The following is a 13291-nucleotide window of genomic DNA, read 5'->3' on the forward strand; positions in this document are numbered from 1 at the left end:
TTTTACCAAAACCAAGAAAGCATTTATTAGTCAACTGGAGATCAGCAATTAAGAGTTCACATTAGAAGGGTAAAGCAAAGTTTAAGTCCAAGTATATATTGGCCAAAGCAATTGCCCTACTGTTCCAGGGCCTCCTGGAGTCTATCTCAGCCTCTCTGTGTCATGTGTGTCTGTCCTGGGCAGCAGCAAATTTAAAACACAAACTGTTAACACCTGGCCCCTGTGGCTCCAGAAGCAGCTGTGCTGTGGTCATATGTTGAGCTTCCTTGGATGCCAGCCATTGAAAGTTAATGTTCAGTTGTTGAGGCTTCTGTTGCCTCTCCAGGCACCTCCATGCACCTGTGTTGATTCCAGTCCTTTCTAGGCAGGCTGATGTGATCTACAACCTTGTCCCCAGGGAGAAATTAACCCCTTCATACTCAGTGGGAAGCAATGCAAAATGATTGGGTAAGTTGAGTGACACCTATTGTTCATAAGAATATTCCCACAGTTCCCACACTTGTACTTGTATCAATCTGGGACAAGATAGTTGAAGAGGAATGAAACCAGGAACTTCAAAGGCTGGGATTTCTGAGTGGGTTTCAAGGTGTCTTTGTGAAGAACATTTATCAAAAAGGTCAAAAAACACAAATGTTCTTATTTGAGCTTCATCCTGAGCATAAAGTGGTTTGACTTTGTGGGACATGGCACAATCTCACAAAGATCTGTCTTTTCTTTAGTTGCTTATTATATTCAAAAGCAGCATTGCCAAGATGGACAAAAGCTTCCCTTGCTCTCCATCGATGTGCCAAAGGATGCATGCTCTGTCCCTAACTGGTGCCACCCATGGGGAAGCCCCAGCGATTTGTGGATTGACAGGATTGCACCTGAGCTGGGAACCTCACAATACCTGATAGGACACTGTCTAGTGAGATCACTCTAGCTGGCAATGGTCCTTAGTAGACTAAGCATGTTTGATGATGGCGATGAGCCACTTCATTTCCTCAAAAAAAATCTCAGACTCATCATCCCAGATAGGCGTGAATGATGGTTTGCATAAGCCATCACACACAAAGTATATGGTTGGTAGCTGTGACCACCACGTGACAAGCATTGTAGGCACGCCAACTATTAGAGCCCGGCACTTTATGGGCTTCCCTAGGAAGGGCACATGCAAGGATCACACATAAACAGAGAGATTTACTTGGTCAGGCTGAAGTAATGGGAGTGTGTTCAGAAAAGCAGACCGACCAAATTAAACACACTTAACAGATCCAGATAACAATAATAGCGAGACTTTTGCTTTAGCTTTGCTTGAATCGCTGTGTGCTACTGGGACAAACCTACTCTGAGCCTACTCTGGGACAAACCTACTCCTAGACAGGGATTCTGTAGTCTATAGAGCTCAGACCCTTCCCTCTACTCAGGGCTCCATCTTTTCCATGTATGAGGCACCAAGTCCTTACCGAGCCTTAACTCAGGCCAGGATCCAAGAGCTTCCCCTGCTCCCTCAGGGCTCAAGGGCTGCTGCCTTCCATGACATCCTTGTCCCTAATTCCACCCTAAAGTGACCTGTAGCCCCTGCCAGCGTGGGACTGTAGATACAGCTCCTCTAGGGAGAAGCACAGAATAGCGACTGAGTCTGCCTGCCTGCTGGAGAGCACACACAACAGTGATGGATGGACTGGGCCCTGTGTTGCTCTGTGGAGGGACCATGGGACCCAAGAGAGCAGCTGAGGGGGAGTTGTTTTTCTCAGCTACATGGAGAGGAAGCCATTTTCTGGTTCTCTCAGGCAGATGCTTGAAATTGACATGGAGCCCTGCTCTGATCCAGGACGCTTAAGCACCCAGAAGCTGTAGCAAGCATAAGAACTAGAAGACAACAAAGCCCACAAGCCCCTCCTGCACTTGAGGTTGGGAATCAGCGATGACTCGATTCACCATGGACACCAACCAGCCAACTATGAATCTGCCAGCAATGATGCCAGCCTGCCCCTTGATCTCCAGTCACACTGCCTGAACCAGGCCACTGGAGACTTTGGGAATGGTCGGGGATTTCCTCTTATTATATCACTTGTTGTGGGGTTCCAAAACAGGGCTTGAATGGGACTTAACAGGCCTTGTGTACCCTTACTGCAGACTTTGCATCTGCATTAGAGCAAGTTTACCCTACACAGAAGACAGATTCAGAAGTGCCCACCATAGTCCAGTCTGCCCATACGAATGCAAAGGAAAGAAGGGAAACCACGAACTGGACTCGCAGCTTGAAAAATGACACTTGTCAGAGGGGAAAAAAGGACCAAGGAAAATAAGCAAAAGTTACAGCAACTAAAGCAAAAATGAGAAAAATCTGAAGGTAGTAAGGCACCGAGGCACCTGTATAATCATCTAGGACTCTAGTTTTGAGAGGTTTAATGATCCGTTCTCTCTGGGTCAAGATGGCTTCCCTGGCTCCATCCCACTTCCCTGGCTTTCTCAGGCGATACTGGTATGAGGTGCAGGGGCCAAAGAAAACCTCCACGGCGAGCTTTGGATCCATGAGGAAGAGAGACAGGAGTTTGGGCTTGACCCCTGCCAGGCAGGCCACTTCATCCATGTATGGGATGTAATACGCCTGGATGGTATAGCGCTGGCTTTTCACATACCTGAAATGAGAAAGAAGTGCAGGTGTCTCTGGAGTGTGGTCAAATGGAAACTTCACTGACCAGGAAATGACATTCCTGAGGGGTAAGGAGCTTCTATCCCTCTCTGAAATGTGAGGAGAAGGAGATGCTGATGTACTCTTGCTCCTTTGGATGACTCCCACTCATTACAAAGATTAGAGCTGCTTTCTGTTCATTGACCGTGAGAGAAATTCACCCCTGCACAGAGATCTCTTGCGCCGTAATTGGGACACAAGTGGCATGTTGATCTTCTGTGTGGGATAGGGATGAGTTCTACTTCATTCTCCTTCGAAGAGCTGGATACATTCTCTAAAGCAACTTTGGCCTCAGACATTACTCTGTCTTCTACTTAAAATCTTTACCTGGAGCTTCCCCAAATTATTCAACCCTCTGTGTTTAAGTAGAATTGAAGGGCCAACCCTCCTAAAAGTTAAGTTGTTGCACAATCCTGAGGAGTGCTTAACAGCAAAGTAAAAGGGCTGGAAATTAACACCCAGCCTTCCACAGAGTTGTCAACACTTGCAAATTTAGCATGAGGTGTGTGATATTCTTAGGAAATTGGGGTTTAAAGGTTTTTATGACCTCATGATTGAGAGTTTGATGTGAGCAATTTTCAATATATATTCAATATATCTGCCTTCTCCCATTATTTTCAGTGTGACTGAAGCCAAAGAATGCCCTCAGTCAAGATGACCACCATTCCCCTTACAGATTTCTCAAGTGGTACAAGCTGCTCCCAGTAAAGAGGGTCAGCAGGTCCAATCCCACTGGGAACAATGGAAGCCATAGTGTCCTCAGTGAAGACTGCTGCCTCTGTGCTGAAAGGGCAACAAATAGGAAAACAATAGGGAGGCAGGGGAATGTGGGATGCAGGAGGGAGAGAGAAAGAGAGAGGAATAGGTGATGGCAGCAAGGCAGAATGTGTGGGATAGAATTTTGTAACAAGAAAGAGGGAAGAATATTTGGGGCAGATGGATAAACCTACTCACACAGATCATTTCTCCTTGTTTGGGGTTCAGTAGGACCCCGCTTCTTACACACTCTTTGTGATGGGACATACTTCCCCGGGAGACCTCGAGGATGGGTGCATGAAATGCAATGTTTGTTGGCTAAAGGTCCTCATGGGGATAAAGGGAGGCAAAAAGTGAAGCAGGGAAATAGGCAGAAGTGGATGGAGAGCTGACTGCCCTGGTGACTTCCCAGCATGCCCAGTGGTTACTGATTCACATAATAATTCCTACCGTTTTGCCATTTCCTCTCTCTTCTGGGCAATATCAGCCAGCATGTCACTTGCTGAAGGCAATCTGTTCAGCCCTAGGAAAGAGAAGCCCAAGTCAGAAGGGAGATCCATCAGGTGCTCTCAGACACAGAGGCAACAGCTTCTGGGCAATAAGAGGAACAAAGAAAAGATCTGAATGCATCCGATGAAGTGAGCTGTAGCTCACGAAAGCTTATGCTCAAGTAAATTTGTTAGTCTCTAAGGTGCCACAAGTAACAGATACAGACAGCGAATACAGACAAACACGGCTGCTACTCTGAAACCAAAGAAAAGATAAAGAGCCCCAGAGAAAAAAAAGTTGTTTGTGCCTCCTCCCTCTTCCCCTGCCCCCAAGTAAACCCTAGAGAGTAATGGCTCTTGAACCCTCAGCAACACCTCCTGCCCCCATCAAGGCTGTGTTGGAATTCAAAAGGTAGGTAGCTGGGAGTGGGTGTGCAAAGGAGAGGGCTTGAGAAAAGTGCAAAGTAACTGCAGCCAGAGAGTAAGAGAAAGCTAGCCAGACTCCAGCACCAACAAAGAGGAAGGGTGCAGGAGTACACAAAGAGCAGAGCTGGAAATGATCTTTTTGGGGGAGGTGACAGTTTTCACAGAAAGTTTCCAAAATAAAATAAACCGGCCTCTATGCGTCACAAAGAAGCAAAGAACATAACCAGATCACCTTTCAGTAGAAAGACAACAGACAAAAGAGGGAGAGCAGCGGAAATGTTGCAAGATGGCAGGTTGTCCACCTGAACAGCACTGGCTTTAGGATTTCCTTGGAAATGTCTGCGCTTTCTGTCTAGAAGGCATTAGACTATTTCCTGCATTTTGGTTCACGTACCCTTGAACACACGTGTGGCCCAGCGACCCTGGAGTTCGGCAATGGGCATGACGGCTCCCAATGCCTGGATGAGGCCAATGAAAGCCAGAGTTGGCTTCTCCAGCTGAGGAGGGAAGACAAATTTATACAGGGAGACCTGGTTTTTGACCACTTTGGCACAATCCCCGAGGAAGGGGAAAGAGAAGCGGTATCCTGTAGCAAAGACAACCACATCAATGTCCTCCTCTCTGGTGCCGTCTTCGAAGATGGCGCTGGTTTCGGTGAACTCCCTGATGTTTGGTTTTATCAGCACCTTGCCAGAGATGATGCGGTTTGGCAGGTCGTCATTGAAGGTTGGGTGCTGGCTGAAAAACCTGAATGGCACAAAGGAAATACAAGAAATGTGAAGATCTCTTTGGGCAGGAGATGACCTTCTTCAGGGCAGTAGGCTGCCAGGAGAAAAGAGAACTATTTCCTCTCACACAGAATGTGCTAGTACTGCAACTAGAAGTTGTGGGAAGGACATATCAGGTTATTCAGTCCATCCTGCTGCATGTGCAGGATCACTCCATGTAAGGAATTCTATTGCTTTGTCCAGTCTATGCATTCACCACTTCCTCTGATAAACTCTTTTTGTTCTGTGTTTCTCCACATCTTGCACCATGGGATCCTGGTCCGTGAGTAGGCCTCCTTGGTGCTACCATAAATCAATGAATAAATAATAACAAACAATTCCCTGGTCTAACAGCTTGCCATTTGCAAGTTCTTTCAGGTATTCAGCTTAAATTATCTCTTTCTTAGGCCATGTCTACACTAGCACCTATGTTGGCAAAACTTTTATCACTCAGGGGTGTGAAAAAACACCCTGAGCAATGTAAGTCTTGCCAGCATAAGCACTCATGCACACAGCGCTATGTCTGCAGGAAAGCATCTCCTGCTGACATAGTTACTGCTGCTCATTGAGCTCGTTTTACTATATCAATGGGAGAGCAGTCTTCCATTGGGATAATGTGGCTACATGAGTGATCTTACAGCGGCACAGCTGTATCGGTACATCTGCGCCAATGTAAGCTTGTAAGTGTAGACATGGCCTTAATGATGTCATCCAGTACCATTTTGTTTACTCCCACATATGCAAAATAACTCCTCCCCTTGCTTGGCATTTACATCCCACAAGGATATTTGTAACCAGAGGGATAGGCATGTTCTGGATGGTAGCAGTGGGAATAAGACCTAGACCCCAGGTGAGGCAAATCCTGACAGATTTGGTATAGCAGCAGCAGCAATGAGAGCTGGGCCCCAGGTGATGGACAGAGATTGGCTGGGGGAATCTGGCACAGCAAGGGATTGAACCCAGGCCCTAGAGACTCTAGCTGCAGGTTTGCCTAAGAGGAGCTCTGCCCCGCTCTCCAGTGCTTGACAGGCCCCAGCTCTCCACTGTCCTGTGGAGTCTGGGTGGGCGCAATGAACATGACCCTTCCCCTCCTGGCTCCACAGCCCGGAGAAAGTCTCCTGATCTCCCCAGCTTACCTGTGCGCAGGCTGCAAACCGTAGATTGCATGGTTGAACTTTGCATTCAGTTTCTTCTCTGCAAAGTAGTTAAGCAGGGATAGAGGCACAATGCGCCTGAGGAATTCCATATAGCGAGTGACATAAATTGTGTCCAGGGGGTACCCTTCTTCTCCAATCCGACCAAGTATCCATGCACCCCGCTTGGTGCTAAGGAAAACCTGAAAGAGGGAGAAACGAGCTGTTGGAAACCACAGGCCTTTGAGTTACTTGCCAAGAGCCTCTTTGGCTGAGAGCCATTCTCATGGGAGCGAATGGTTCACATCTAGTTGTGTTTCTTTATGATTCTCCTGTCCGTGGTGCAGCACCCCCTTTCAGGGCTATGTGGGGAGTGCACACACGCAAATCCAATATTCCTACTGTGTTTTTCTAGCGGGCCAGTGCTTAACCCTCTGGTTGAAGTCTCTTGACTATTTCTTCCCCTCTCGGCCTTCCAGGTGAAGCAACAAATCAGTCAGTCAGCAAACTAGGTTCAACACAAGAAAGGGAAAGGAAAGTCTGTAAGCAGCTCCCTCCAGGGTATGGACCTCTGACTTCAGAAGCCCCTGAAGTGTCACTGTCCATGTCAGAGGTCACTGGGTTCCAGTGCAAGTCTCAGTCTTTTCCCCCTTTTAGCTCAGGGGATCTGCACCCTCCTTCTGCAAGGGCAGTGGCTCTGCAGGCTGTCAGCCCCTCTCTCCAGGGCCAGAGAAGCTCAGCCTATTCCCTTCCCAGGGCTGCCCCCATCCGAGTGGAGTTCCTTCCTTTTAACTCCTCTTCCTGGCCCGATTTGCAGGTGTGATGGGGCAGGGCCACCCTAGCCCAAAGCAGCTCCTTAACCCCTTTCATGCTAGTGCAGGGGTTCTATACCATGTCACAAGCTTCAGTAGTAATGTACTATTATTAGAAATGAGGCATTTATGCGTATTAATTATTTTTTTTAAAAGATGTTCCCTACCGCAAAGGAACAACAGGTGGAGACAGGCTGACAGACAGGGGAGCAGAAGGAATTGACAAGACAATGCTAGTCAACATGTTGTCAGGTGGTCTCACCACACTGGCTGCCTAATCATGTGAACTCTCTTACTGACGAGCACAGCCGTTGATCATTGGAGATGAATGCTTGGCTGCCCAGATGGTGTAGTTGGGAGGGCTTTGGCTTCCTCAGCCTCGGACGGTCTGCTGGGAAGAGATGGGTCCACCTGACCAAGAAGGGGAAGAGCATCTTCACACACCAACTCACACAACCTAGTGAGGAGGGCTTTAAAGTAGGTTCAAAGAGGCCAGGTGACAAAAGCACAGGTAAACATAGAAGAGGGCGACCTTAACAGAGAGCTAGATGTTGGGGGAGGGACATGGAAAGTTATCATAGGGAGGGGTGAGCAAACTTTTTGGGCCGAGGGCCACATCTGGATGGGGAAATTGTATGCAGGGCCGGGGCAGGGGTTTGGGTGCAGGAGGGAGTGCGGGGTATGGGAGGGAGTGTGGAGTGCAAGAATGGGCTCAGGGCAAGGGATTGGGGCAGAGGAGGAGTGTGGAATGTATGAAGGGGCTCAGGGAAGGGGGTTGGGATGTGGAGTGCAGGAGGGGGCTCAGAGCAGGGGTGTGGACTGCGGGAGGGAGCTCAGGACAGGGGTTGGGGTGCACAGGGGTGAGGGGTGCAGCAGGGGACTCAGGGCAGAGGGTTGGGGTGCAGGAGGGGTGTGAGGTGCAGGGAGGGGGCTTAGGGCAGGGAGTTGGGGTGCAGGACGGGTTTGGGCTCCAGCCTGGCACTGCTTACCTAAAACGGCTCCGGGGTGGCAGCAGCATGCTCCCTGCCTGCCTGCCTGCCTGCCCTGGCCCCATGCCACGCCGCTCCGGGAAGTGGCTGGCACCATAACCCTGCACTGCCCCTGGAGGGGGTGGCGGGGGACAGGGCTCCACGCACTGCCCTTGCCACGACTCCAGGTACCTCCTCCGAAGCTCCCATTGGCTGTGGTTTCCCATTCCCAGACAATGGGAGATGCAGGGGGCAGTGCCTGGAGGCAAGGGCAACATACAGAGCCCTCTGCCCCCACCCACCCCAGGGCCCCAGGGACGTGGCGTCGGCCGCTTCTGAGAGTGGCACGGGCCTGCAGCACCATGGGGGGCAGTCCCGTGGGCCGGATCCAAAGCCCTGAGGGGCCAGATCCGGCCCATGGATTGTAGTTTTCCCACCCCTGCCATAGGGTCATCCAAACAACAAGAGGAAAACCAGTGGGTGAATCTACTCAAAATCTTAGATGTCTGTATGCAAGGGGTACGGGGAATAAACAGGAAGAACTGGAAGTATTAGCACATAAGCTAAGTTATGACAATTGGATTCACAGAGACTTGGTGGGATAAATCTCATGACTGGAATGTTGGTATAGAGGGGGATCGTTGTTCAGGAAGGATAGGCAGGGGGAAAAATGGAGGAAGTTTGTTTGAGATCCAGAAGGAGATGAGAAGCGGACCATTTGAAACACACTGGGCAAAGATAAAAGGGGGGAAATAGGGGTGACATCATCGTAGGGGTCTACTCTAGACCACCAAATTAGGAAGGGGAGGTGATTGAGGCATTTCTAGAACAAATAGCAGAAATATCCAAAACGCAAGACCTGGTAGTAATGGGGGACTTTAACTTCACAGACATCTGCTGGAAAAGTAATACAGCAAAACACAAAGTGTCCAATAACATACTGGGGACCTATGTTCTCTCTAAGCTATGTGACTGCCCAAGAGTCAATCAAGTGCTGTGCACGTGATTAGCAGAGACCTGCACGTCCAGCGATGTGTGTTCAGTTGCCCCTCCCACCGCTGCTCTGCAGTTGCCTTACTCCTGCCCTCTGCCATGGAGCCCCTGGCCAGCTGCTCCTGGGACCCTCCTGCTTGCTGTGCAGAGTGGAGGAGAGACTCTGACATCATAATCAAAAAGGCTGACAAAGGAGGTGCTGTCATCATCATGAATAGGTCGGAATATGAACAAGAGGCTACTAGGCAGCTCTCCAACACCACTTTCTACAAGCCATTACCCTCTGATCCCACTGAGGGTTACCAAAAGAAACTACAGCATTTGCTCAAGAAACTCCCTGAAAAAGCACAAGAACAAATCTGCACAGACACACCCCTGGAGCCCCGACCTGGGGTATTCTATCTGCTACCCAAGATCCATAAACCTGGAAATCCTGGACGCTCCATCATCTCAGGCATTGGCACCCTGACAGCAGGACTGTCTGGCTATGTAGACTCCCTCCTCAGGCCCTACGCTACCAGCACTCCCAGCTATCTTCGAGACACCACTGACTTCCTGAGGAAACTACAATCCATCAGTGATCTTCCTGAAAACACCATCCTGGCCACTATGGATGTAGAAGCCCTCTACACCAACATTCCACACAAAGATGGACTACAAGCCGTCAGGAACAGTATCCCCGATAATGTCACGGCAAACCTGGTGGCTGAACTTTGTGACTTTGTCCTCACCCATAACTATTTCACATTTGGGGACAATGTATACCTTCAAATCAGCGACACTGCGATGGGTACCCGCATGGCCCCACAGTATGCCAACATTTTTATGAACAACGCTTCCTCAGCTCTCGTCCCCTAATGCCCCTACTCTACTTGCGCTACATTGATGACATCTTCATCATCTGGACCCATGGAAAAGAAGCCCTTGAGGAATTCCACCATGATTTCAACAATTTCCATCCCACCATCAGCCTCAGCCTGGACCAGTCCACACAAGAGATCCACTTCCTGGACACTACAGTGCTAGTAAGCAATGGTCACATAAACACCACCCTATACCAGAAACCTACTGACCGCTATTCCTACCTACATGCCTCCAGCTTTCACCCAGATCACACCACATGATCCGTTGTCTACAGCCAAGCTCTACGATACAACCGCATTTGCTCCAACCCCTCAGACAGAGACAAACACCTACAAGATCTCTATCAAGCATTCTTAAAACTACAATACCCACCTGCTGAAGTGAGGAAACAGATTGACAGAGCCAGAAGAGTACCCAGAAGTCACCTATTACAGGACAGGCCCAAGAAAGAAAATAACAGAACGCCACTAGCCATCACCTTTAGCCCCCAACTAAAACCTCTCCAACACATCATCAAGGATCTACAACCTATCCTGAAGGACGACCCATCACTCTCATAGATCTTGGGAGACAGGCCAGTCCTTGCTTACAGACAGCCCCCCAACCTGAAGCAAATACTCACCAGCAACCACACACCACACAACAGAACCACTAACCCAGGAATCTATCCTTGCAACAGAGCCCGTTGCCAGCTGTGTCCACATATCTGTTTAGGGGATACCATCATAGGGCCTAATCACATCAGCCACACTATCAGAGGCTCATTCACCTGCGCATCTACCAATGTGATATATGCCATCAGGTGCCAGCAATGCCCCTCTGTCATGTACATTGGTCAAACTGGACAGTCTCTACGTAAAAGAATAAATGGACACAAATCAGACGTCAAGAATTATAACATTCAAAAACCTGTCGGACAACACTTCAATCTCTCTGTTCACTCGATTACAGTCCTCAGAGTGGCTATTCTTCAACAAAAATCCTTCAAAAACAGATTCCAACGAGAGACTGCTGAATTGGAATTAATTTGCAAACTGGATACGATTAACTTAGGCTTGAATAGAGACTGGGAGTGAATGGGTCATTACACAAAGTAAAACTATTTCCCCATGTTATTTCCTCCCCCCCCACCCCCCACTGTTCCTCAGATGTTCTTATCAACTGCTGGAAATGGCCCACCTTGATTATCACTACAAAAGGTTTTCTTCCTCTTCCCCCCCCCCCACTCCTGCTGGTAATAGCTCATCTTAAGTGATCACTCTCCTTACAGTGTGTATGATAACCCCCATTGTTTCATGTTCTCTGTGTATATAAATCTCCCCACTGTATTTTCCACTGAATGCATCCGATGAAGTGAGCTGTAGCTCACAAAAGCTTATGCTCAAATAAATTTGTTAGTCTCTAAGGTGCCACAAGTACTTCTTTTCTTTTTGTGTTGTTATTGTTACTTCTGGGTACTTCCTGCAATGCACATATATTCTCTATAATTTTATTCTTTCAAAGTGCTGTTATTTTAGTTTTTGACTGGTCTGTGCATTTCAGAATTTTATTTCTCTCTCATGTTTAAATTCAATTCTTTTAGTAGTGAGTTCTAAAATGCCTAACCTGTCCTGGCTGCAGTAATAATCCCTATGGTAACTTTTTAAAAATATATATTATATCTAGGTTTTTTGTTTCTACTGATGGTGCACATCATCTCGATATTGGTGCACATAACAAAATTCATTCCACACATGGATGAAAAAAATTAGAGGGAACATTGTTGGGGACATCTTTTTGTTTCAGAAAGTGGAGGAAGTAATGTGCCCGGGGGGGGGGGGGGAGAAGGGGGGCAGCCATTTTAGACTTGATTCTGACCAGCAGGGGGGAATTGGTTGAGAATCTGAAGGTGAAAGGCAATTTGGATGAAAGTGATCATGAAGTGATATATTTCATGGTTCTAAGGAAAGGAAGGAGTGAGAGCAGCCGAATAAGAACAATGGACTTCAGAAAAGCAGACTTTTAACAAACTTAGAGAACTAGTAGCTAGGTACCCATTATACACATGAAACCCATTATGGTTTTTGCACTGATTTGTTACATTAGTACATTTCGCCTGCAAAGTACTCACTAAATATAGTCCTTGAAGGATAGCTGCTTTTTACTTTGGATTTATGCAAATAGATGACAGATGCAGCAGGGTAGGGGTCCCCATGCAGTGGGGCTCGGGGTTGGGGTCCCTGCCACCTGCCCTGCACCTGGCACTCTGCTCCTGGCCCCACTCTGTGGAGGGGTCTCTGGGTGGAGGGGACTGGGCATAGGGGTTTGGGGGGGACCCTGTGGTTCTCAACCTGAGGCCCAGGTAACACTTTGTGGGCCGCATATGTGGCCCACAATGATAAATAGGTTGAGAACCATTGATATAAATGCATTTTTAATATATGGTACAAGAACACACCTTTGTAAAGATAAGGAGGGGATGATAGGATAATGGATGAAGATGTTTTGTTTGAACTAGCAGGTACAAGGATAAGGATGGAAACTATTAACATCTGGAGTGTAATACATAACTTATTTGTATCAATGTATAAAAGGAGAACTCATAGGAGGGGCAGGGGCATCTTTGTGCTGTCCTAGGGGACAGCATCCTGGTGTGCTGATTGAACTGGCACCATTGTGATGGGCACACTTTAGTGTATCTGTAGCTTCTATGGGGCACTAGTACTGTGGGATTGTGGACAATAAATGTGGCCAAACAGCTTCGCCACCAAACTGAACCTGTGGTCTTTCTTATGAATAACATTGAGCAGTGGTGGATTAGCTACTGGGCCAACGGGGCCCATTCCCAGGGCCCCCTGCCAATTGGGGGGCCACAGAAAAATGGATGCCCCTATGCACTGACCCACTCCGCCTGCCTGCCTGGTGCTTCTGCCGGGGAGCAGGGTTGGGGTGTGGGGGCTTGCCCTGCTCTGCCCAGCACTCCTGCCTGTCGGAGCAGGACAAGCGCCTACGCCCCACCCCCATTTCCCTGGCAGGAGCACTGAGGGGTTGGGGCGGGGGAGACTGCAGGTGGAAGGGGTGGGAAGGGCCCCAAGGCCCCACCGAACCATAATCCGCCTCTGACATTGACATCTGCTGAATCAGCAGGCTGCACTCCCTGCTAATGCAGCTAACATTGGGGCTCCAAGAACAGCTGCATTAGCAGCATTACAAACTTAGCAGCCTTAACAACACTCCACAGCACTAACAAAAGTCAGTTATTATTAGTCATGGAATTCGATGTTGAGTCTGGCAACTGTTGCAGGCATGGTATCTTCGTGTCTGACTACTTCTGGGAAATTGGTAAAGTAATCCATTATAACCAGGTGATCACATCTTCAGGCTGAATGTGTCAATTCTGACTTTGTCTCATGGAACTGTGAGTTGTT

General features: G+C 48.3%; 1 protein-coding gene across 4 annotated transcripts in view; it reads right to left on the bottom strand.

Moving 5' to 3' along the window:
* The window catches only part of LOC119860029 (flavin-containing monooxygenase 5-like), a 44306-nt gene continuing 31015 nt past the window's right edge, over positions 1-13291 (bottom strand). Inside the window, exons 5-8 of one of the 4 annotated variants that reach the window (XM_038413122.2) lie at positions 6251-6450; positions 4742-5094; positions 3884-3956; positions 1-2624 (exon numbers count right to left, since the gene is read on the bottom strand). In XM_038413122.2, coding sequence (XP_038269050.1) covers positions 2261-2624; positions 3884-3956; positions 4742-5094; positions 6251-6450 — 990 coding nt within the window. In that variant the 3' untranslated portion in view covers positions 1-2260. Of the gene's footprint in view, positions 2625-3883; positions 3957-4579; positions 5418-6250; positions 6451-13291 lie in introns of those variants that run through there. The other 3 variants (XR_006273883.1, XM_043491184.1, XM_043491185.1) reach the window with 3 other exon arrangements.

This window comes from Dermochelys coriacea, chromosome 8, assembly GCF_009764565.3.
Source record: "Dermochelys coriacea isolate rDerCor1 chromosome 8, rDerCor1.pri.v4, whole genome shotgun sequence".
NCBI classification, from domain to species: Eukaryota; Metazoa; Chordata; order Testudines; family Dermochelyidae; genus Dermochelys; species Dermochelys coriacea.